This window comes from Pygocentrus nattereri, chromosome 3 (assembly GCF_015220715.1).
Source record: "Pygocentrus nattereri isolate fPygNat1 chromosome 3, fPygNat1.pri, whole genome shotgun sequence".
NCBI classification, from domain to species: Eukaryota; Metazoa; Chordata; class Actinopteri; order Characiformes; family Serrasalmidae; genus Pygocentrus; species Pygocentrus nattereri.
The window spans coordinates 36,709,815-36,734,512 of record NC_051213.1 but is presented as its reverse complement, the minus strand read 5'-3'; the positions used below and the strand labels follow the sequence as shown (position 1 = coordinate 36,734,512).

The window sequence follows — 24,698 nt, the reverse complement described above, 5'->3', positions numbered from 1 at the left end:
TTGACAACAATGTCTGTTCTACATCTGGTGTATTTTGTCATTGTTTCGCAGAGTGATGCTTGTATTGTGATACATATCGTATTGTGAAGTTGCTGACAATACTCAGCCATACTCTGATAACCCTGCTGTTCCTGTGCTGACCATCATGTTCAACTGGGGTTGGTTCACAATAGAGCCTGGATTCCACAGTGGTATTAAGAGGAGCAATTCTGATGGCTTAATCGCACATGGTATGTACAATCAGCAAGAGCAAGGCATAACTGGGAGAAGACAACCCATTGTGAGTACTCCACTTCGAGACAAGGCTTTTCCCCTACAAAAATCAGGCCAGCATGTGCAGTTCATACTCACGTGGTCTTTAAAACAGTTTCAGAAAGGAAAGATTCCCACAGCAGTATCCTGTAGTCAAATATTGATGTAATTATCTTTGGTGTGATGGGTAAAGTTGCAATACCAGGTAAAATGCAAATGGAAACAGAACAGTATTTAAATAAAAAAATGAAATAAAATTATATATAAGTCTTCGTACTTTTTTTGTTGTAAATATACCTTTAATTCTGAAATTGCTGCCTGCAATGGCTTTTGATGTCTTTCAACACATTCCTAGTCTTAAACAGTCACAGTTTTTTTGGAATGTGTTGAAAGACCTCAGTGTTTCAAAAACCAGCATGTTTCTGATAGATAGATATCATATATGGCCTTGGGAATACTTTGACAAACTGTTGCCAATAAACAGCATCCATCTCTGCATCCACAAATGCAAGCTGAGCCTGTATTATGCACAGGGGAAGCCATTTGTCAACAACGTCCAGGAATGCCGCCGACTTCTCTGGGCTCGTGATCATGTAAATGTGCATTCAGTGTGCTTGTCACAATCATCTGGAATGGACAGATGCACAGTGGAAACATGCATTGTGTTCTGATGAACCAACATTTCGTATGGTTTATGGAAATAATGGACATTGTGTTCTCTGGGCCAAAGAAGTAAAGGACCATCCAGACTGTTACCAGCAAACTGTTGTGGTATGTGAGGTTATCAGAGGGTAAATTGCACATCTGTGAAAGCACCATTAACACTGAAGACATTTTGGAGGAAAAAAAAAACATGCTGCCTTTTCAGTGTCGTCTTTTTCAAGCTTATTTTCATAATGACAACACCAAACCACATTATGCATGTGTTACAACTGCATGGCTATGTAATCAGAGAATGCAGGTGCTAGACTGGCCTGCCCTGAGTCTAGACTTTTCTCCTACTGAAAACATGTCTTATTAAACTTAAAACACTACAACAAGGGCCCTGTACGATTACACAAGACTTGGTAAAGACTTATATAACAGAAGAATATTCTCAAAACTGGACCGGTTTGTATCTTCAATTCCTAAACAATTATAAGTGCTTTTAAAAGGAAAGGAGATGTAACATAACGGTAAACATGCCTCTATTTTTTGGAATGTGTTGCTGACATCAAATTTAGAACAAGCATATATTTACAAAAACACTTAAGTTCATTAGGTAAAACATAAAACACTGTGGTTTGTATGGTTTTAATGTAATAAAGGTCAAACAGATGTTACTAATCACTGTAGTCTATTTTTATTAGCATTTCAGAGTGCAGAGTGAAGGTCTTCAGGACCAGCAAACGTATAGAGATACTTCGATGTGTTAACTTATTGACATTTGAGAATCTCTACACGGCAGTCTTTCTCCCCACATTTACTTTTAGTCTAATACTATTGGCTACATGCATGACACTGCAATACACAGTATAATCATAATTTCACTGAAAAACAACAAATTCCAACAAAATGACAATTCACATTTCACACTTTTGCAATACTGCAATTTAACACATGTTGAAACATCATGCAAGGAGCAGCATATCCAATGATGTTTCCAGCAAATGTCTGTTCAATGAAAATAAAACTTCTGCCACACTGTAAAAAAACAGCTCATCAGTTCAACCTAAAATTAAATGTAAGTTTTATTCCAACTAAAAATACTTTGAATGAATGATTCTTTCAATCAAAGTAATTTTTGAGTTGAATAAACCTATGGAGTAAATTTTAGATTGAACTTGGTCCGACGAGCCATTTTTTGCAGTATAATGTGTACCAAATTTTGGACAATTTACAAATCTAATCAGAAAAATCTGATGTGTTTCATGATCTTTAAAAACAGCAGTTATTTCCAAGTATAGTTTATGAAGCATGCTCATTATGACTTTCTGGTGGAATTTTCCAAACCAAGGGCCAGCACAACCATCACACCTCAGTAGATGTCACTCTTGTGGATTATTTTATTAATGGCTAGATTCATTATTTTGGAGTGACAAGGCAGGGCAGCCTATGAGAGTAACTGATGTCACTAGGCTGGCTGAATGGCTGCATTTGGAGAAAGGCTTTTGGGAATGTGGACAATTGCTAATTGGATGAGGGATTCATTGGCCAGCGAGGGAACAGGCCTTTATGCAACTGGACTGATAAATGGGATGGAAGCCGTTATGCCTGTGCCTCTGTTTGCTGTGTGGGTGGGCTGACTGTATACCCCCTCCAACGTTCAATAGGTCCCATCCATGCTTCAGAGAAAGCAAAACAAAAAAAATGAAATAAAGCTAGAAAAGGGGAGAAGATCCAGTTTCATGCCCTGTTGCCAAACAAACCAACAATTTGTCTCTCCGCAGAAAATACATTTATACACCTTCATGGTGGTTTGAATACAAAGGCAAATTAAAGTGTAACTGTACTGTAAAGTGTAAAACAAAACTAAAGAACTGCCTCATCTTACACTAAGAAATATCACATGAAAACAAAAATGTTTTTAAGCTCATACTGAATAACGTTTGTGCAAACCTATTAGCTCACTTGTATCCCAGAACGCACTGGTTGGCAATTCACTTGTAATGCTGGTTTGTTTAAGCGTTTGGATCACAGATTCCAGTGTATAGCTTGTGTAAGATTTGCTGGAAGGTTGCCAGTTCTTGTGAGCCTCAGAAGCACAGCTAGGAAGTTAAGCTACTTGCATTTATGAAACTAGTGCTCCTTCTTTAATTCGGATAAATCTGCTTCAAAGATTAAACACAGTTTATAGCAACACACACTCTAGGCAAGAGATGTTTGGGGTGAAGGAATTAACTATGACTTTGATTCTGCCGAAAAGAAAAAATAAGCTTGGTAGTTATACATATCCAATTCTGCATAAATTTCTCAAAAAACATTCATTTTGCTTCCAAAGTTTCAGCTCCCAAGAGCATTCTTCTAAATTATTTCTGAGAGGCAGTCACTCATAAATACTTCACGCTGCCAATGCTAGAAGAAAAAAAAAAACTGCATCGTCAGTGAACAGCTCAGGCCTTAGTTTGTAACAGCTTGAGTCACTGAAACAAGAGGAGCATGAAGCTCTGTTCAGAATCTCACTGGCCACAGCACCCAACTGGACATAATCATTCTCTTCTCTAAGTCGCCACCTCAATGTACATAGGAGCACAAAGAATGTCCAGCAGGGATTTCCACTGGCTGAACAGCAGCATCCAGGCCTCGCTCTATAGTTTCATAACGCTGTCCGTGTCCCAGACAGTATTAGTACTGTATAGGCTGCATTGAACGATTGCGAACTGACGCAGGGCTGAATGGAATGTGCCTGGTTCAATGCACAGCTTGAGAACACGTCAGAAGGCCACATTCACAGCAAGTGCTTCTTCCACGGTCTGAACACTGGCTAGGATGGAAGACGAGGAAACAGAACCACATGGTTATGAATCAGAGGGTTGAAAACACCACTTTGGGGCAGTCATGGGCTGGAGGTTAGGGAACCACCCTCATGACCGGAAGGTTGCCGGTTCAATCCCCAGAGCCGACAGCACATGACTGAGGTGTCCTTGAGCAAGACACCTAACCCCCAACTGCTCCCCGGGAGCTGCGGATTGGGCTACCCACCGCTCCAGGCAGGTGTGCTCACTGCCCCCAAGTGTGTGTGTCTATTCACTAGTGTGTATGTGGTGTTTCACTTCACGGATGGGTTAAATGCGGAGGTGAAATTTCCCCACTGTGGGACAAATAAGGGTCACTTAATCTTAGACTTTATGAATAACATGAGTCTGGAAATGATCAGATCATCAACATATGCATCTAATACCCACTGCTGCATTTTTAGCAAACACTTTTTAGGAGTTCATTCTGGAGTTATTCTCATTCAAAGACACATTGTTTAGATCTGATTAATTAGCTATAAACTTTTATAATTCTCAAAGACAATTTCTCACTTTTGCGAAAAAATTTTTTAATTCTCACCCCATCATGAGCTAATGCGAGACGGTTTTCAATCCATTCTTTACAAACAATGATGTGTAAACAGTAAACAGGAATTCCAACCATCTTCCATCTTTCTCAGGGCTGTTGAGTGCTGCCTTGCTTGGCCTCCAACCCCTCCATGTGTTCAGCTTACCAACTGTCCTGCTCTAGAATCACTTCAATGAACAACAATGAAAATGTGTAAACTACATAAAACATTAACCCAGACCCACTTCTCATGTGCTGCTGAATGACAGCTATTAGCTGTTAAAGCAAGGGTTTCCAGCACAGTCCTCTGAGTCCCCCAGTCCCCAGTTTTCCTACAGTTCAGCTCTTGATTACCTGACTGAGAAGTGTTAGGAGGCTTTTATCAGTGTGCTAACACTGACAGACAGAACATGGTAACAGAATAATTCACTGATCTCAGCTCATACAGGACTTTATTCCACATACATACATGTATGGTACTGTGAAAGTCTTGGGTACCTGAGAAAATGTCATTCAAACAGCTCTTTATCTGAAGGATGCACAACGGTACCAGGTTCATATAAGTGCTGCTTAAAAAATACAGCGGCACTGGACAGAGGTTTACATTTGACCAGCATTTCAAACCAATAGTCAGTGACATATTTACTGCAAAAGAGCAAAACGGCATCCCTTTTACATCATTCACCCAATAGAAAGAGACATTGTTTTTCTTTGTAATTCTAAATCAGGCAGATGCCGTGTCAATTTATACATTTTTATACATCAACATCGGCAGATACTGGCATCAGCACACAATTCCCATATCAGTGCATCTGTATCTTATCTGGGCAGAGTTTACTCAAGCAGTAGTCTTGCATGTATCAGTGTTTTTACCACATGAATATTACTTCCAATTTACTCTAATGCAATATGGTGTATTTACATGCACACCTTTTAACCTGGATAAATGGCTTTAAACTATTTGCTTAGGCGACTAAGACTTTTGCTCAGTACGGTATGTACAAAAAAAAACATATTTTGCATGCAGCCATTCATCCATCCATCCATTTTCTAAGCCGCTTCTCCATCAGGGTCGGGGGGGGGGGGGGGTGCTGGAGCCTATCCCAGCAGTCTTCGGGCGGAAGGCAGGATACACCCTGGACAGGTCGCCAGCCCATCGCAGGGCAGACAGACAGACACAGACAGTCACTCACACACTCACACCTAGGGGCAATTTAGCACGTCCAATTGGCCTGACTGCATGTCTGAAACCGGAGAACCCGGAGGAAACCCACGCAGACACGGGGAGAACATGCAAACTCCACACAGAGAGGACCCCGGTCACCCGGCCGGGGAATCGAACCCAGGCCCTCCTTGCTGTGAGGCGACAGTGCTACCCACCGTCTATCCAGAGTCCACCATATAAACGCTGCTGGGAATGACTTATTCCAGCGACCAAGCCTGCTCAGTCTTGCCATCTCATTGGCATCCTCTATAGTGTTCTCCTACACTCTGAAAAGACGGCTCTTCAATTGTTCTTTAGCAAAGGCAATGGTTCTATATAGAGCTATGAACATCGAAAGAACCATTAGCATGCGTAAAAAAATGTGTTGTACATGATTCTATATAGCACCAAAAATGGTTCTTCTATGGTTACTACACAGAGCCACGGTCAGAAAAGTTCTATAAAGAACCATACACATGACACTCTCTATCAAGAAGAGCCATTTCAACATGCAAAGAACCATTTAAGCATGAAATGCTTCTATACAGAACCACTATCTGTACTTAAGAACCTCTGAAGAACCATCTTTTTAACTGGTGTACAGCGTTTTAAGAGCATTCAGGGATGGGCGTGGATAACTTTAGACAATCTCCAGCAAAAAGGCTTTTTTCAGACCCCACTCTCAGCGCACACAGGCGGTCTCGGCGATATGTCCACACCATGGTCACCGACCACATGGTGAGGAAAGCAGAGCGAGCTGAAGACACAGTGGACACTCCCGCAGCGGCGGCTCAGTGCTGTGGTTCACCGCGGCGGGTCTGACCGTTTTCTTGGAAGCTTTCTGGAAGAGTCACTGAGCTGAGCAGCCAGAAGGTGAGACGACATGCTAAACGGTTCGCCTGAACGAGACAACCATTTGAACGGTTAACGGGTTTTACACTTTTGGTCGAGCACGTGAACAGCCAGTTTTTTAACGAATAAAACTCGACTTGAAGAAAAAAGGAAGGAAAATGCACATAAAGTCTGACAGAAAACGGTTACTAGACCCAACACCTCACACGTTTCTCCTAATATTTTTTGTATAGTCACAGATTTAAAAAGATAAAGCGGTTAGCAGCGGAGTTAGTCGGTTACCACATAAATCCCTCCAACCCCGGCCCCGAAACCCCCCACAGTCCGCCCCTGTCTGTGTGCAGCCAGCCTGGCACAGCTTTCTGGAAGGAGCTCAGAAACTTTTAACGTTACCTGTCGGTGACTTTTTACTGCGACATCAACAAAACAGGTCGCTGTTCTCACCTCAGTCGTCTCAGTCGGGGCCAACGGTTTTCTCCGGCGAGCGCAGTCAGTTAAATGAAGCTTCTGCTTTCGCTCCCCGAAGACTGATATTCCCCAGGCCATACACACATTCTCTCTCTCTCTCTCTCTCTCTCTCTCTCTCTCTCACCCGCTCATTCTCGCTCTCTCAGCTGACTCCTAACACACACACACACACACTACACACGCGCGCGCCGCGCTATGTCCGACTCACGAATGAATGATTCATTTGAACCGACTCTTTTCAATGACCAGGTCGAACCGATTCACAGGTTTTCCTCTGTAGTCAGTGTAGTCAGTGGGCTGTGGCCACGCAGGGCGGCTCCCGGGACGCGACACCACTCCTGAGTGGAAAACGTTTTTCGACATTTGTTGTGATGGTGTTTTGCTGTTGGGGTGAAGTTATTTCACAAGCAGAATTTCTCAGTTAGCCAGATAACTTAAGCCCAAAGACGAAGATCGTCCAATAAGAACGTCCCTCAGCTCGTTCCCTGCTGGCCGTGGGCTCAAGTTATCTGCCTAAAAACAGAAATCCTGCTTTGTGAAGTACCTCTGGTTTGTTTGTAGTTTTGGCGTATTGTGTCCTGTAAAGGTGGGCTTTGTGAGTGGGTGTCGTGTCCTCCCGCTCCCCCCTCAGAGTGTGGTGTTGAGGTTAGCGCTGAGCTGAGCATTTCGCTGCCTGACTGAACTGCCTGGTATAAGTAAAAGAGCATTTTCCACATTCTGCCATGTGGCCTGACTCATTTATTTAGTAAAAAAAAACCTGATAAAAGCATGAAATACTACATCCCTATATTAATAACTTTACATTTTGTTAGACTTCTCTTGTCACTGGAGCTTTTTTCCTGTCTCCCTCACAGACGCTCATTTTCAATCTGTCAGTTTCTATAAAGCAAATGTTCGATTCGTCCAATTAAACGATTCACGAGTCATCTTTATGGGAGCCAACTACAGTCTACAAGACTGTAAACATGACAGATCTATAAAATTATGTTCTTTGTATGGTGGATTTAAGGGTGAATTGTGAAAAGTAGACCTGTCATAATTATCACATAATCGCCTGTCTGCAATTATTTGAGATAATCGCAGTTGTTTAAACCAATTTCCACAGTGAAACGGATGCACTCTCATCAGTTCAGTCGAGGCAAAATAAAATAAAGGAAACACCGAGTCACTGAGTTGTGGGTCTGACAGAAACAACACAAGTTCCAGCTTTTAACTGCTCGCTGTAACACATTTAAGGAAATGCTTGTTTTTGTGTGTTCACTAGATATTTAATCCTAATTTTTGCATCTATGCTTTGTTTTTGGCTCAAATTTTTTAGTTTCAAGAAAATAAAACACACAAGCTTTGGTTGACAACACACGAGTCTCTGCATCTGCATGTGATTCTGTGAACACACAACACTGCAGTGCGTGACTTCAAGACAGACAGCTAACCAGCCGAGTTAGCCGGAATCTGCACACAGTGAACAAAAGCAACTAAACCATTTATCGCAGTTCTTTACATGACAGTCGCCAGCTAAAGCTTCATGACCGTGACAGGCCATGTGAAAGTGATTTTTGACTCAAGGCTTCGAACTGTAACCCGAACACAAACACGGTGTAGAAACAGCTACAGAAAGCCTGGCCGAACTGGTGCTGGGTAGTCGGTTCGACTGATTCATCGAAAAGATCCGATTCGACAGAACGGTTCGTTGACTCGTTCTCCGCCAGGCCCCTCCCACACCCGACTCACGCTGAGGCACTTCTGAGGGAGCCTGTAGCAAATCTAGTCTCTCTCCACACTTCCCTTACTTTTTACGCTTTCATTCGCTCACGTCTTCAGCGTCTTTTCTCCGCCGTCCCGGCTCGACCTAGCGGAGTTTGACTGAAAAGAGAGGGAAGGAAAGCCTCGTCTTACCACATTTGAAGAGAAGGACCGCGCCTCGTTGACTCGAGTCGAAGTTGCACGGCTGTTGGTAAGCACAAGAGCCCCGCCCACCGCCGCGGGAGGGGCGGCAACCACCCCCTCTCCAGCCAATAGCGTGCCGAATTTCGACCAGACCCCCGAAATGGACCAATGCGCGTGTTGGATAAACCGAGCGCGTGATGTGGCTCTGACCCACGTAGCATGTTGCAACCTTTTATTACTCGCGCCTGCAGTTTTCTGCAAGCAGTTGGTGCAAGTTTAGTTGGTTTAACTGTGAACTTAAAACTTAGAATAAAAGGGACATAAACACCTTATAAACGTCAGTGTGTCCTGAATTGTGTTCTATGTTTATTTGCGAGATCCCAAGGCTGGAATGAGTGGAATAATCCCAGTTCATTGTTCTTGGGACAGTCCATGTTTTCTCCCAGCAGAATGTGCCTGGGGCAGTCCCTTTCCCCTTTAAGCTCAGTATTTTTAGGACAGTTCCAGTTCTCTTTAAGTTCACTGTCCTTGGGCAGTCCCTGTCCTTTCTAAGTTTAACATTCTTGGGCCAGTCCCTGTTCTCTTTTGGAAAACTTCGCCCTGCATTTGCCAATGCAAACAGTAAATTTAACCAGTCAAGTTAAATACGGTTCACAGGGAATGGCTTTTAGAATTCATGCGGGCAGTGAGAGCAGTCTCCGGGCCTGCTCGTCTGCAGCCTTTCAGACTTGAGCTCTCAAATGTACACAGTCAGATCAAATCAAATGAATGCTGTCTTACAGAATTCACAGGAGCCCTGTTGTAGCTACAATTTATTGTATTGCGTCTTATTAAAACTTGTAACTTAATTTTTCGGTTACTATTCTACACCACTGGAAACGCCAGCAACCTTTAGTATGTGAACAGTTCATAATGATTGGACCCATAACTTTAAATCCCATTGCATTAAAGTATTTTAAAGCTGAAGTTTCCTTCTGTATCTCCTTCTATTTTTAAAATATGCAGACGACAGAGCATTAGTGAGGTTTTTAAAGTCAAATAATGATAATTTTTTTCACAGACAATATATTTTATTCAGTGTATAGATAATTATCTTCAACCAATGTAAAGAAAAACAAAAACAAAACCAGGCTACAAATGTCCACTGTCTCATGCATGGTTCTGTCTTCTGGACCAGTGCAGACTGTTGAGCTCACATTACATTACTAATGTAACAAAAGTCATTTTTCATCTCACCACTGACACTATAGGGATCAGCACACAAGTATGTATCACTCCCCCCGGGGAACCGAATCATGGATTTGGAGAATCATGAATCATTACGCTTCTAGCAATTGATTTTAAGCCCACTTGCACAGTCACTGCTGACTTTGAAGTTTAAAACATTAGAGAGGGTCCCAACATATAAATATCTTGGAATGGAGGTAGATACATTTGCAGGCTCTGTGGCATCCAACGTAAAACATTTGCAGCAGAGAGCGGTTAATTATCAATTTATATGTTTTTATATATATATAAACTGCACTCAAGAGTGTCCTGACTTTTGGTCTGATGTGTGTGTTTCAAAACATGTGTCTGAGACCAAAAGAAACTCCAGAGCTTAATCAAGACAGTGAGTAGGATTAAAGGAATTGAGCAGTTGCCACTTTCTCAGCTCTACACTGACCTTCTCTTAAATAAGCTTTAGTGTGTTATCAAAGACCTCACCACCCTTTACATCAGACACTTAAAATAAGGAAAAGTACTAGAATGGTACAGAGCAGAGTTTAAATCTTGTTCCTTCTGCTATAAATACATTCAAGAGTCAACCAGAATGTGTTTTTGTGGTCAGAATGTTTCCATTGTGGTTTTAATGTTTACATTGGGTGTGGGGGGTACTTGGTTTAGTAGTTTTATACTTTGTTTTAGTACTGATGTGTGGATATGTGAATATGTGTCTGTATTATTGACCAACTGAATTTCCTACATTGATTATAAAGTTAACCTGAATATAAAGTTGCCATTTCTGACATACAAGGTTTTGTAAAGGCTGTATGTTGTACATACTTGTTTCCCACCTGATACTGGCTTTACCGTCACTGTATTTTAATGGCCTATAGATCTTTACTTCTCATGCAGGCTCCTGTTTGATACCATTGTATAGGAAGGGATCAGCACACAATCTACTGGAACTGGACTGGTTGTTGTTGCTCATGTTGAAATGTATTTAAAAATTGATCAAAAGAAGGTTGAATTTGGAAAAACAGCCGATGCACTGGCTAACAATTAACCAAAAAAGCTGGCAGGCCAAGCTGTTTATTTGGTCAAAGTTACAATGTTCATTGTACATTGCCTGGCCCGCATCAGACTTCTTCAAAAAATGAGAATGCGAGCCGCCAGTTCCCAACGACGCTCACGTTCTGTGTTTGCCTTGGAAACAGTTGCCTATTGTCTTTCATCGGGGGCATGTAGCCTCAGTGAGTAAGCTGATAGTCTCCATGTCCCTGAGAAATTGCTGGAGCGGCCCAGCCCTGGGAAAACACCGCAGGTCTGCGCCATCCAAAAGGTTAATTATCTGGAACTTTCCCCGACCGAGGCTGAAGTGGAGCAGCCTGCTGACAGAGAAGAGCTGCAGAGGGATGGGATCAGCACGGGGGTCACACTGCGCTGACCTCTCGTTAACTGTATGAGATAAAGAGGCACAAGCAGGCTCCCCAAAAGGTGTGTACTTTAATTACATTTAAGTACACACACCGTGTACTTGAGAAGCACAGATATAACAACCTGCCCTTATCTGCAATAATATTCAAGCATACTGATCTCGATTGCCCCTTATTGTCAGTGTTTTCTCGCATCCCTTTTTGACAGGTTGACGGTGGACAATGAGAGGTCCTGGCAGCTGAGAGATGCTTTTAAGTGATTTGAATTGGCAGCTTGTTGGGCCCGAGCTGAAAGAAGTGAGCAGCTTTAAATTCAAACTTCATGCTAGTTGAGATCTGAAGTCATGAATGATTCATTTTTACTATGGTTTATTGCTGAGGGAAACAGTATCAGGGAGGGTCTCTGAGCTAGCTGAACTATCAGTGATGGGTAGGGGTGGTGGAACATGACATTGTTGGTTAATACAGGGTGTCCCAAAAAAATTGACATCATTTTATAGTCTAGTAACACAGCCACTCCCTCAAATGATCTCAAATTTTAACAAAACGTGTAAAAACTAACCAAGTCTAATTTTCAATGTTTTTTGTTGAAGAATGGCGTTCACTAGAAATGAAAAGGCATGTGTGTTAATCTGCTCAAATACAGTCAAATAAGAATGTGCAGCATACATTTTTGAGAAAATTCAATAAAAAAAAGAATCACTACGGCACTGGAGACTGTTACGCAAGACATGCTACAGTGTATTTGGCAGGAGCTGGACTACCGACTTGTGTCATGTCACAGGCGGTACGCGTATTGTGAAGCTTTGTGAAATCAGTTATAAAATCTACATCCCTCTGAATTTGTGTGAATTTTGATAAATAAATCTTTTATTGTCCAACATGAAGCCTGTTTCATTTCATTTGCCCAGAACATATAGTTGCTCAGATATTCACATCTCAAATGACATCAATTTTCTGGGACACCCTGTATTATTTTTCTTATTATTTTTCAGATTATTTTTTATTTTTTGTCATCCGAACTCAGAAGACATTTTAGAGGTGAGGAAAAGTCATCCAACATTTTATCCTTTAAATGTATAATGTACTGTGCTTAATATGAACCAGCAAGGTAAAAAAAAAAATCTCTTACTAAATTCTAGATGGGCTCATTGACTGTAAGGTGCTTTATACCTTTGCATCCAAATTTCTCCTTATTCAGCAGCCAACAGTGGATATTTTAGGTTTCAAAACATTAAGTTGCTGCTAGGTTGAGGTTTTACATGCACTTAACATACACTCACTAGATGTTTTAGGTAAAATGCTACATTGTAGTGCATTGAAATCCTTGCGTTGTGCTTGTGTGTTTTATGTTTTAGTGTGTTCCACAGATGAATAACCATAATCTTTCAGATGCCAGTCACAGTCACAAGTGTGACTGAAACCAGAAGCGTAACTATTAAATCTGATATTGAATGAGCTGTTGTTCATCAGCCTGATACAAACCATGTCATATCTTGCTAACCTTGTGCATCAGTATGTTCTATTTCTAACACCCTGTATTTATGCATTATCAAGTGAACTGTTTCTGTAGCTCATTGGTCCCATCAACAATGGTTGGAGAAACGGTGTAATGACTAAAACAGGGACCAAAACAAAGTGAACATGAATAATATTTTGAAATCAGATTTTATTTGTAAGACTGAGACATTATTGAGCAACTACATGAGTTCTGCTGATATAGGCACATCCTTTCCACAAATAGGACATGCTTTTTTTGGTCCTGCACATTCACAGAACTTTAATTCTTGTTTCTCTTGAACTTGTTTTCCTTCACTAATGGCTGCACTGGTTTGGAAGCAAACAGCCATTCACCAGTTTCGTAACGCAGATCAGAATGGCCACAAATGAGCCGGAATTCTGACCAACAGAGTGATTGTGGGTCCAGAAGAATTTACAGCTGCCCACCAAGGAGGGGATTACCCTGGGCCTGTAGAGGAGACAGACAAGACTGAAGCATCCAGTCCAGCCACAGCCCTCAGAGCACATGGCCTCTGCCAAATTAGAACATACTTAGAAGAGGAGAGAGGAGCTGTTTTTAAAAGCTAAATGGGAAAATGCAGTATCCTGATGCAATATATAAAGATCTAATGGGTAAACAGAACGTCTGGCCAAAGTCACTAAAGCAACCTTGGCAACCAGCTGCCCAGTCCATATTTCTATTCTACTCCAGGTTCCAGTGCGCTTAAATCAAGTTAGGATGGAATGATGAGCTTTGATTAACAGACCCTCAGCTATTTTGTGATTGGAACTGCTTTTAAAGGACACAATCGTATAGCAGCAACAGATGACACACATTGGCTGTAGCTGTCTAATGTATTTGGTTAAACATGATCAAAGCCATTGTTAAATACCCAATATGCAGCATATGGCAGCATACATCAACTGAATATTGTATTAACTCTGTGTCAGGAGTTATTAAAAACCTTGTACTGTTTATGAAATAAAACTTGATAATTGTATCGGAAATATATTGTATGTTGGAATATTGGAAACTAGCTATTAACAAACTACATTGACAAAACTTGTTTTTTGGGATTGTTACATTTAATTATTTATTTTTAACATTGATGCGTTTTACCCCTTTAACCAAAATTAAATTGTTGTATGTATTACACAGCATTTTGTGGTTAATTGATGTGTTCTGTTGACAAAACAAATATCCAAACACAAGCCAAGCAACTCTGTTTTAAAACAGAGCTACAACAAAAATACATCTGGAGGGAACAAAGTGGTCTCAGAAAACATGAGGATCTCATTTACTAGCTAATAACTCTTGAATAACTTTTAAAGACATGATGCTGTAAAATACATACTTTTTTCAATCCAATCTTGTCCCAAAATATTTGTCATGGCATACAGAGTGGCTACTAGCAAATATTTTTTCCTTTTTAGACATAAAAATGCTGCATGGACGTCTGGATGGCCAATCAGAATGCAGCTGACCTCAATATCATAAACGTGTCTGAGGCTGAGACTAATGTTCTTCTGTCCATTACTTTCAAATAAGAGATTTGCAGTGCATTCCGGTACTCAGTCAACAGAGTGTTCACATGAGTTCACAACTCATTTTCCTCTGTTTAATGTGGGAAATAGTAGCTAAGAAATGGCTGCTAGGCAATGACTGACAGTCATATCAATCACTATTTCTGTAAGGGTTGCAACTAATGTATTAAGACAAGTGTGAGCATGTGACATGACTGCCATAATAATTTGCACCCATGCACTTTTTTGCAATTAGTGGGAAGTTGTGCACAGACCACATGCATCCAATAGCAACCCTAATGCTAACTTATCAAAGAAAGTTTTTATGAGTAAATCCTTGTCTGCAGGTAACATTTAGGGTGTTTTCTAATTATTTTGTGATTTTTCTCTTTAATTTTTTTTTCTTTACAGGTATTAACTGTGTATGTATATAAACATCACCAAAAAACGCAAATGAACAGGAGGACAAAGGATTACAAAATAGTTTATTAATTACAAATGTGATTTAAATTGCTGTGCAAACTTTCAAAACATTGTGTACTTTACATAAAAAAAGCAAAGGATTAAAAAAAAAAAAAATTCCACCAATATTGTGAATCCAATCTCAAACTTAATCAGAGAAGCAGTTACTAATGTGAACTGGTACAAAATATACAACTCTCAAAAAAAGTGCATTCATACCTGTTCCTATTTTGTCCGTATATAACAGCTCATATTTGAAGGCCTGTCTAGATCCTGTATAGTTCTTTCATACAGTCCCTTTGTTTATTAAACAAATTAAATTATAATTTAATGTATATATTAACAAATCTATTTGTAGTGACTTCTGATTTTATCTTCCGATCAAAATGGCAAATATAAGTCTTAGAAAAGGTTCTGTTTAGCAGCATGGTGAAAACATATTAATAGGAATCGAAAAATATTCATGAATAAATCTATAAGCCTATAATTAAATATTATTTGCTACAATAATAGCAAAGCTAGCTGTTGTGCTAAAGTATTTACATAACTTAGAAACTCAGATCAGTTTATCATTCATCATCTATTCATCAGACAAATGTCTACTAGTGCTGTATAAAGGACTACGATGCCTCAAAAACATTTGCATTGTCAGAAAGCGTACAGAAAGCACTTCGCAGTGTCTCTTTACTGTCCAATTTAAAAAGAAAGTCTAAGAAGCACCTTTTACCTAAGCCGATGATCCAAAATAAGGGATAAACATGCACATTAGAGCTAAGAATAACACATTAGAACAGAAAATACCTGTGAATATTCAGGCAAATACTGGTGGCTGAAGAGGAAACAGGCAGATGTGCGTGGAGAAATTATATATGTTATGTAGCAGATACATAAATTTACAAATCTGGTTTAGAAGAAAGCAAACTAAACTAAAAAAAGGTATTGGCACAGACCTGAAGCAGCATATAACTAATAACAAAATAAATAATTATGTGAGCCATTTTAGAGTAAATTACAAAAGAAATTGATTTGGCTATTGGAATTCCTGAAAATACAAAATCTGATTTGGAACTGGTTTCTAGTGTTCTTGAGAAGGTGAAGATGGTGCTTTGATGATGCCCAGTCTTCCATTCACTTTACGTGTTTTTACTGTGACAGGAACCTGAGGAGTTACAGGCAAACATAAAATGATTGTTGTGGTATCATCAAAAATGAGTTAATTAAATAAATGATAAATAAATAGTTATTCATTATATTTTCGATTGCCTTTATTTTGCAAAGGTACATGTAAACAAAACATTGCATAGAAATATTCCAATACTAAGATATTTGTGCTAATAAATATTTGCTAACATAATAGAAATGTTCTTTTATTGAATATTTATGCCACAGACTGTAAACCTGCCCATAAAGGCGTCATACTACCCATAAACGGTCATTTGTCATTAGCCATATTAGCACTTGGACCATCCCTTTAAATTCTGAGAGGATATTTACCTTCCTAAGCCGCTCAGCTCCAGCGCCAGAGCGGATGGCCTCTAGCATAGCCTCTCTGGCCAACTCTGGGTTCCCCCCTGCAGGCAGCACCAGCGCAGGCTTGGATGGGGCAGAGGGAGGAGGAGGAGGTGGAACAAAGACAGGTGGAGGAGGAGGTACAAACGCAGGAGGATCAGGAGGAGTCGAGGAGGGGTCATCTCTCTGAGCAGCCCTGTCCTCCTCTGCCTTCTTGAACTGCTCCAGCTCTAGAGCTGCCTCTGATCTAGTCTGAAGACATTGGGAGTGTGACTGTTAAAAACAGCTACTGCATGAATATGAGCAATGAAGCAAAGCATAAAACAGAACTAGTTAAGTGCATTTTTCCTCTCTGTAGTTTAACATTAAACCACACAGCCGACTCAGCTTCGCGGCACTTCATCACACCACCCTGATGAGCGTACCTTCTTCAGTCTGGCAGAGTTACTTTGAGCTCTGATGGCTGACAGAAGTGCAGAGCGCTCATTCTCAGTTTCCACATAGGACGGTTTCTTCATGGTGCTTGTCAAGGAAGACCCAGATACCTGGACACAAAAATGGCAGAGCCATCAAGAACTTTTCTGAATTGTTTAAACTGATCTTAAAGATCATAATTTGTCTAAATAAAAGTGTTTTAATTTACTGCACTATAATAAAAATGGCACAATACCATTTTTTCTTTCACAATACTGATATTGAAACCTTGAGAATCAGCTGGTACACATCCAATAATCTTTCTTTAACAAGTGCTAAGCTTTAAAATAAGTATATATCACGCTCAAACTACTCAAACAAGCTACTATTTTCCACAGGAATAAACACTGCTAATAACATGACATTTCAGGCTTTTTCAGGCTCTCTCAGGACAGATTTGTTAAAGGACTGGATCGGATTTATTGTTAATTTCCCCTGTTATATCTGAACCAGCATGGTCTGCTGATATAATTATGTTAAAGGTTTGTACACAACTATGAAACAAAGGGATTGCAGTGACCAAAAACATTGTAATAGAACAATACAAATGTTATAATTTAGATATTTTCCATACATTAAAGCATCACTCATTGTCTTGATGCAGCTTTGCACACTCTTGGCATTCTTCCAAACAGCTTCATGATGAGCTTTACTTGCAGGGCTTGGAGATAAATATATGCTGAGACCTTGTTGACTGCTTAAAAACTACTTGCTGGGGAATTAAAAACATCTTTTCAAAATAAAATCTGCATAGACCCTACCTTTTTAGTTTGAAACATTTCTAGCATTTAAGCAAAAGCAAACTGAATTAACTGCGTAAAAAAAATTCACTGGTACTGTATGTTCTTTTTTTTTTTTTTTTTTTTTTTTACACGTTATGCAACACTTTGAAACCAAGCCTGAGGATGCAAGTGCTCAAACATGATTCAAGGGAGGGCAGTGAATCTGTAGTGGACTCTTTTTTGTGGGTTTGCACCAAATGGTAAGACTTTGCAACACAAGCAAACAAACACATGGGCTACACAGTAGTCACTAATAAATAAGCAAAGGGAAATGTAATAGTATTTCGGAAAGGAGGAGCAGATTGGAGGAACCAGTGGCAAGTAGAGCTTAACAATAAAAAACACATTAAAGGTCCTTAGGGGGATATCTGAGCCTGGTCTATATTAATTTGTGTGAAACTTGAGTCAACACTGATACATGCAATCTATCACTTTTGACGTCCAAAGTTTGCTTCTTTAATTTTGCACTGAACCTACGATAATAATATAAGCTTAAGTCTATGGCTGTAGACTTCTACTCATTTTTAGCCATGTATATCCAGTGCAAAACAACTGCTGCCAAACTTGTCTTGGCTGATTGACTAAGTCTGGGATAAGAGGTAAACAGTGAATTAGATTTCCTTTAAGAGGTTTAATGATTAATGTAAGTGGATGTGTGTTTTCATAGCAATTACAACCCTGAAATCAACACATCACTTATCTTGTGGGTACTTCATAACCAGTGAGAGTTCTGCCTTGAATGAATGTCTTGTGCTTCTGAGTAGTAAACCACAAATGGAGTGTCTCATGCTTTAAATACCTTTCTAAGACGTTCAATTCCCTCTCCAGACTGAATGGCCTCCATGAGTGAGCTGTGAAGTGACATCTCCTTCTCCACTGACTTTAGTATTACAGGCTTATATTTCTTTATCGGCCCAAACAAGGTAACCTGGTTCGGTTCAGGCAAAACACCTGGACTAAGCACCTCGGGCTTCTTTGGAACTGGTGGACGGGTAGTGCTTGGTGGACTCAAGCTTTCTGGGGTGCTTTTCACAGACATGTACTCTTTAAAAGAGAACTGTGTGGACTCAGAGTATGTAGATGCCTGTGTTTGCTGTTGAGGCTTGGCATTTACTAGGCTGGAATCCAGAGATTTATCGTTCACTGTGCCAAAGGGTAGAGTACCTTTGCTTGGAGCGCTGGACCGTGGCTCATCAGAGCTTGCCTCCCCATCTGCAATATGACTAGGGTAGCTTTGTGAACGTTTAGGGCCAGGAAAATAAGGCACTGGGCTTGTGGATGCATTTGAAGATGCATATGATCTAATCTCATGTTTGAAGCTTCGGCTAGCAAATTGCCTTTGTCCACCAGATGTTGATTCTGCCATTTCCTGGATTCCGTTCACCTGGGTTGTGGGGGTCCCGGTGTATTTCGCAATTGCTGAAGCCACATACTGACTGGATGTTCTTCTGGAAGGCTTGAGGAAAAAAAGATTTTTCCTCTGTTCTGAGAAAGAGCTGTTTTCAGTAGGATTTGAAATGGGAAGTTTGTTCACTACTGCAGATTCTGAGTGGTTTGTTGACCCACTGGCCTCTTTCAGCGGTTCCTCAACATTTGATTTCTCTGGAGTGTGAGATTTTACTGTTACAGGGAGAGGTCTGGGCACCTCAGCCTCTCTAGATGTCACAGAAGTCCCTTTGTTGGCTTCAGGGGCTGGATCCTGCTTCTCAGCTGAACTCCAGAAAGCTTTGGCTTTGCCCAGAAGTGGAGAATCTGGGTCAACAGCCACCTCATTGGGATGACTGTAGTTGTCTTGGGCTGAGGATGGCCTAGCCTCTCTCTGTTTGACCATGTTACCTAGCTCGTCAATCTTAATGGCACCTGTGCCCAGGGAGCCTGCAGGTTTGGGAGTGTGGGACACGGCCGGTTTGGCAGGGATGACAGTGAAGGTTTTCAAGCCGAACCTAGACACAGGACTCTGGGTGATCTTTATTTGAGCTGCAGTGGGTGCTTTCGAAGGCAAGGCTCTCTCCATTTCAGGGTTTTCCATGCTGTAGCTCCGAACTAAGGGAGGTGGCCTAAGCCTGCTTTCTGGAACAAACTGAACATTCTGGACAACAGGACATACCACAGGACTTCGAGACCTTTGTGGCACACTGCCATTCAGATCATTCAGTTTATGAAGTTCACCTTTAACATCATGTCTAACAACTTTTTCTGTAGACTGAATCTGATCTGCTTGGGTTTGACTAATGCTCGCTTTGTCTGACAAGCAAGCATTATTGCTTTTGTTCTGGACATTCACATTCGTCTTGATGGAGCTACCAGTGATGTCTTGTTTGTTCATGCTTTGAGTATTGCAAAATGCTTGAGGAACACTTGGACTGGACCGTTTGTCATCAGGGACTTCGTCAATGGTTGTAACTGGAACATCCATATCAATAACAGACACTGGGATTTTATCATCCATGTACGCAGACCCCTCGTCTCCATGATTAACTTCTAATACAGAAGGAAAGAGAGTTTAAGTGGACATCAGTCATTCATGAACTGCACAGTGAGACAGTTATTACTTCAATTGCCTTTCCACTCACAAAAAACCCCAAAAGGGGTAGGAAAAAATATCTTTCATGAATTAGTGCATTTAGAAAGTTAAATGAAGAAATGAAAAGATTAAATGAAGAAATGATAATTTCAGAATATTTATAATATATTAAAACAGTGAGATATCCACTCCGTTTTGATTCCGTTTGAATATCAATTTATTTTACTTGGACTAGAGAATAAAAGAAATGTTGACAGGGTGACACTGCACAAAAATTAAAAAATCATTTCATGCGTACCACCTGCTAGGTCTGCATCTAGGTCAGCCAAGGTGAGATGGATTTGGGCAGTGATCTCAGCATCCTCTTCATAGCTGTTCTGTCTCTTCTCTGACTGGTTCCCTCGATGCACTTCTTCACTGTTTGTATCACATTACAGAATGACATGATTTACAGTACAGGAGTAATTTAAACCAATCTACACACCACTGATTGACTCATACTATCCAAAATGCTTACAGTTCAGGCCAATAATTTACATTAAAACACATTTCTTGCCACCTTTAATTTCCTGTTAGTCAATTACGGTATGTACTTTATTTCCATAAAAATTCATTTCAAAACAATATCTACAAGACAGATTTATTTCAGGTTTTATTCAATATTAGATTTTCAGTGGGTCAGAAATTTACACACACACTTCGTTAGTATTTGTCTTCATTGCCTAAACTGTATCAAAATGTCCCTCCCTTTTCCAACAAAACATCATCCTCAATAAGATGTTGCCACCCCATGCTTCACAGTTGGGAAGGAGTTCTTTGGATTAATAGCATCATCCTTTTTGCCTCCATACATTCCATACATAGTGCTGATCAGTATGGCTAAACTGTTCCATTTCTGGTTTCATTTGAGTTGGAGCAATTGACTTTATATATGATATATGATCTAAACATCCTTGCTCTCACTGGACATCAGTGATGAAAATTAGAGACTGTGTTTATGTAATTTTCATGTTCAGATTCATGTACACTCTGCATTCACACAATGCAAATGATGTTAGTGAGTTACTGAAGATAATGAACATGTTCTGATGAACGTTATTTTGTCCCCTCATATAGCATAAATGCACAGCTTTTTAAATGGAAAAAAACACATTTTAGAGGGACCAAATATGATCAATTGCAATTACCTACACACAGCAATATTAATTTCAATGACTTATTAAAATCTTTTGACAGCCTGAACAATAAGCTTAGACTTTAAGGGGTTAACCACAGTTACTTGTCAACAGGACATCCAATCCAAACCAGGATTAGGTTTAAGCATCTAGGATATGGCACCTGTCCATACAGATCAAACTCTTGTGGAAGCTGCAGAACTCATGCTGGGGCTTTATTTATTCAGAGAAAAGCCTCTTGCATTATTTAAACACTACTCCTCTGACAGTGGGCGTGCAGAAATTTCACCTTGAAAAGCCAAAGTTAAAAAAGTGTCTTTCTCCAAACTACTAAAGATACAGGCTTTTTAAGATGAGATGGATGAAAACAACAACAACAACAGCAACAACAACAAACTGAATAGCTCTTTCCTGGAAGACAGGAAGTGCAGGAAGCAAAGTCAAGTACCACAAGCCAGGCAGAGCAAGTGAGCAGTTTTAGGTGACACTGCAAGCTCTGGCAGTCTAAGCAGTGATTTAAAGAAAGAGTTCAACTAAAACATTTACAGAATTTTCTCCTTAAGCCAAATGCAATTGATCGAACAAGATAAAATGTCTTGAAATGTGCTTCTTTGTTTTTACTATAGCACTATGAGGCCAATTTAGCAAACAACTAAACTTGCATCCCACCAATTAGCACTGCAAAGCACCTGCCCAAATCATGATACACTTTCCTCAAACTGCGCTGAGTTGTTTAGAAATCTCAAACAAACTTGCTTAAGTGGTTGTTAACACTACATGTCAGAAAACCACATAAGCAAGTCTATTGTGTAAATTAGATTGTTACTAAACTAGTCATTTAAAAAGCCAGACTGCATAGAGAGCCTCACAGGAGTGATGGATCTCTGAACACAGGAGAAAAATGAGGCAGGCTGGGAGAGAGCCAGCTTCAGCAAACAAGCTGATTGACTGGGAGATAAATCTCTCCGTGCAATCTCTGCTCTACATGGGAGTAGCTCCAGCTGCCGCCTGCCAGAAAAGACCTGTGAAAGCGGGACACTTCTGGGAGATGATGCAAGCAATTTTTCCATAAAAAGCACAAGTCCATCTCTCAACCTTTAACAGATTTTGGCATGCATGTAATCTTGCCTGAATTCTTCACCCTACTTAATTATTCCTTCTCCTTATTACCCTAAAACATTTTTAATTTGGCACGCTGGAGTCACTCATCGTTATCAGCAATGTTCACAAGACCAGCGTCAGAACAACAGAAGTTTTTTCCACACTAAAACTTTAAAAATGTTGTTTAAAACCAGTGACTGAAGAATACATTTAATTTTGGATATCTGATTATTTCACTCCTAATTTCTTCCGTTTTGTTGATCATTTATCTGATGATAGCTTTTATTGTTGCTAGACAACACTGTTGCAAGGTAACTTATCAGGCACTGATATTAGGAATGTGGAGCTTCATTCAGTCTCAGGGTGGTCACGTTTGGACAGAATTTTGTGGAGCTACTTCTGGTTCAGATTCTAAGCATGGCAGTACCTGTGCCGTGAGCCCCAGGTGGCACAGCCCTCATCACTGTCGCTGGAGCAGTCTTTGGGCTGGCGGCTGGGGGAGGGGGAGGGGTCATGGTTCAGGGAGATGATGTCCTCTGGAGAGGTGGGCTGGGTCAGGTCAGACGGAGAGCTGAGAAGGCCTGAGTCATCGGCCATGCCATCGGATGCTGCATAGCCCTGATCCGCCAAGCTCTCACTGCTGCACATAGACACTGTCTCCACTTCCTGCTCCGCTCTCTGCGTCACTGAGTGCAGCCAGGCTGAAATAATGGTGGTCCACAGAAAAAAAAAGGTCAATGACATTAATTTTGTTATCATCTTTGTTAACTTAATTGTAATTATTAATCTATTGTTGTATTTGGTTTGCATGCTTTAATGTAGCAGCTAGAATCAATAAAGTTCATTGTCATGCTCATGCTTGGTAAGAGAAGCATATAAAACACAAAGGTTAAGCATGAAGGACAGAAGAGAAATACAGCAGTGACTGAAAGGACCAGACTCTACCTTGCGTCCTTCGCTCCAGACCTTCATTGTCACAACATAATAATATGGGTCAGACCTAACTGACATATAACTGTCACATACTGTAAAGAACTGCATTTAACAATTGAATGATCTTTTTTTAACGACAGAAACCACTGAAGCTCAAATATGCCCCAACAATGTGAATGGAATTGCACCCAATTCACATTCTATTTGTTGTGCTATAATCATACAATTGTGAAAGCTAAGAACTGTGTAAAATGATTCTGGTCAACTCAAATAATCGCAGTCAGGTGATTATTAAAAGCATGTTCACTGGCCAAAAGAGGAAAAGGTAAGAGGATGTATAAATTCAAATGAAAGAACTATGAAAGTCTTCTAAGCTGTTGTTTGACTTACTGTGTGCTTCAATACTATCTGAACCTTAGCTTGGAAATCAGAGCCAAATGGAGTAAAAGCCATGGCAGAAAGCCAAACTAAGCAGGTCTCTCTCTCTCTCCCTGTGTTGATCTACAAATTCTCAATTTCTCTTCTACCTAACACCAGATCCATCATTCTCTTTTCCCTCTCCAAGTCTCACCATTTCTTTCCTTCTAACTCCAGCCTTCTCTTTGTCGCTCTCTGTAATCTGCCCTGACACCAGCCCCTTTCTCCTGCTGCTTTATGCCTCTAACTCCAGGCAAGAACACTCACCAAGTCCTCTGCTCTTCACATAAAACTATCAAACGTCTTCATAGCTTAGGCGGCCAAACGGGAGATGAAAGTTACGTCTGTTTTAGATTTCATTTGCTCAGAGATGCAGAGGGATGAGGTTTTAAGTGAAGCAAACTGTAGGTAACCTTGGGTCATGTGTATGTGTGCTATCAGATTTGGACTAAGTGGTGAGGGTAAAGAGAGGCCTGTTCCTGGATATATCATGAGTCACATGCTGTTTCCCAACCATTTCCCAGCAGAGCATTAAAACACAGCAGCTGCGACCACAGATCTTACACACACACGATTAATGACGAAGCACATGCCACAGACATGAGCAAGGAGCCTCATATATTCTCTCTCTCTCTCTCTCACTCACTCACTTTCTCTCTCTCTCACTCACTTTCTCTCTCTCTCTCTCACTTTCTCTCTCTCTCACTCACTCACTCACTTTCTCACTCACTCACTTTCTCTCTCTCTCTCTTTCTCTCTCTCTCTCACTCACTTTCTCTCTCTCTCTCTCACTCACTTTCTCTCTCTCTCTCTCTTTCTCTCTCTCTCTCACTCACTTTCTCTCTCTCTCTCTCTCTCTCACTCACTTTCTCTCTCTCTCTCACTCACTTTCTCTCTCTCTCTCACTCACTTTCTCTCTCTCTCACTCACTCACTTTCTCTCTCTCTCTCTCACTTTCTCTCTCTCTCACTT

General features: G+C 40.5%; 2 protein-coding genes and 1 long non-coding RNA gene across 17 annotated transcripts in view; 1 reads left to right on the top strand and 2 right to left on the bottom strand.

Moving 5' to 3' along the window:
- The window catches only part of grb10b (growth factor receptor-bound protein 10b), an 81,195-nt gene extending 74,318 nt beyond the window's left edge, over positions 1 to 6,877 (bottom strand). Inside the window, exon 1 of one of the 2 annotated variants that reach the window (XM_037536957.1) lies at positions 6,725 to 6,877. The gene's annotated coding sequence lies outside the window, so the exon portion shown is untranslated. The remainder of the gene's footprint in view (positions 1 to 6,724) is intronic. The other variant, XM_017700824.2, reaches the window with a different exon arrangement.
- A 1,963-nt stretch (positions 6,878 to 8,840) lies between these two features.
- LOC108429228 lies at positions 8,841 to 13,833 on the top strand. 2 transcript variants are annotated; one of them, XR_001857988.2, is made up of 3 exons: positions 8,841 to 11,386; positions 11,534 to 11,622; positions 12,321 to 13,833. It is a non-coding gene; the product is annotated as an uncharacterized LOC108429228 (long non-coding RNA). The 2 variants fall into 2 exon arrangements; XR_001857987.2 differs by having other exon boundaries at positions 11,534 to 13,833.
- A 984-nt stretch (positions 13,834 to 14,817) lies between these two features.
- Positions 14,818 to 24,698, bottom strand: part of cobl (cordon-bleu WH2 repeat protein) — a 110,615-nt gene continuing 100,734 nt past the window's right edge. For 9 of the 13 annotated variants that reach the window (XM_017700830.2, XM_017700836.2, XM_017700835.2 and 6 more), the window contains 6 exons: positions 22,804 to 23,077; positions 20,399 to 20,517; positions 18,376 to 20,057; positions 16,746 to 16,865; positions 16,306 to 16,572; positions 14,818 to 15,970 (listed from right to left, as the gene is read on the bottom strand). In XM_017700830.2, coding sequence (XP_017556319.2) covers positions 15,887 to 15,970; positions 16,306 to 16,572; positions 16,746 to 16,865; positions 18,376 to 20,057; positions 20,399 to 20,517; positions 22,804 to 23,077 — 2,546 coding nt within the window. In that variant the 3' untranslated portion in view covers positions 14,818 to 15,886. The remainder of the gene's footprint in view (positions 15,971 to 16,305; positions 16,573 to 16,745; positions 16,866 to 18,375; positions 20,058 to 20,398; positions 20,518 to 22,803; positions 23,078 to 24,698) is intronic. The other 4 variants (XM_017700832.2, XM_017700838.2, XM_017700839.2 and 1 more) reach the window with 1 other exon arrangement.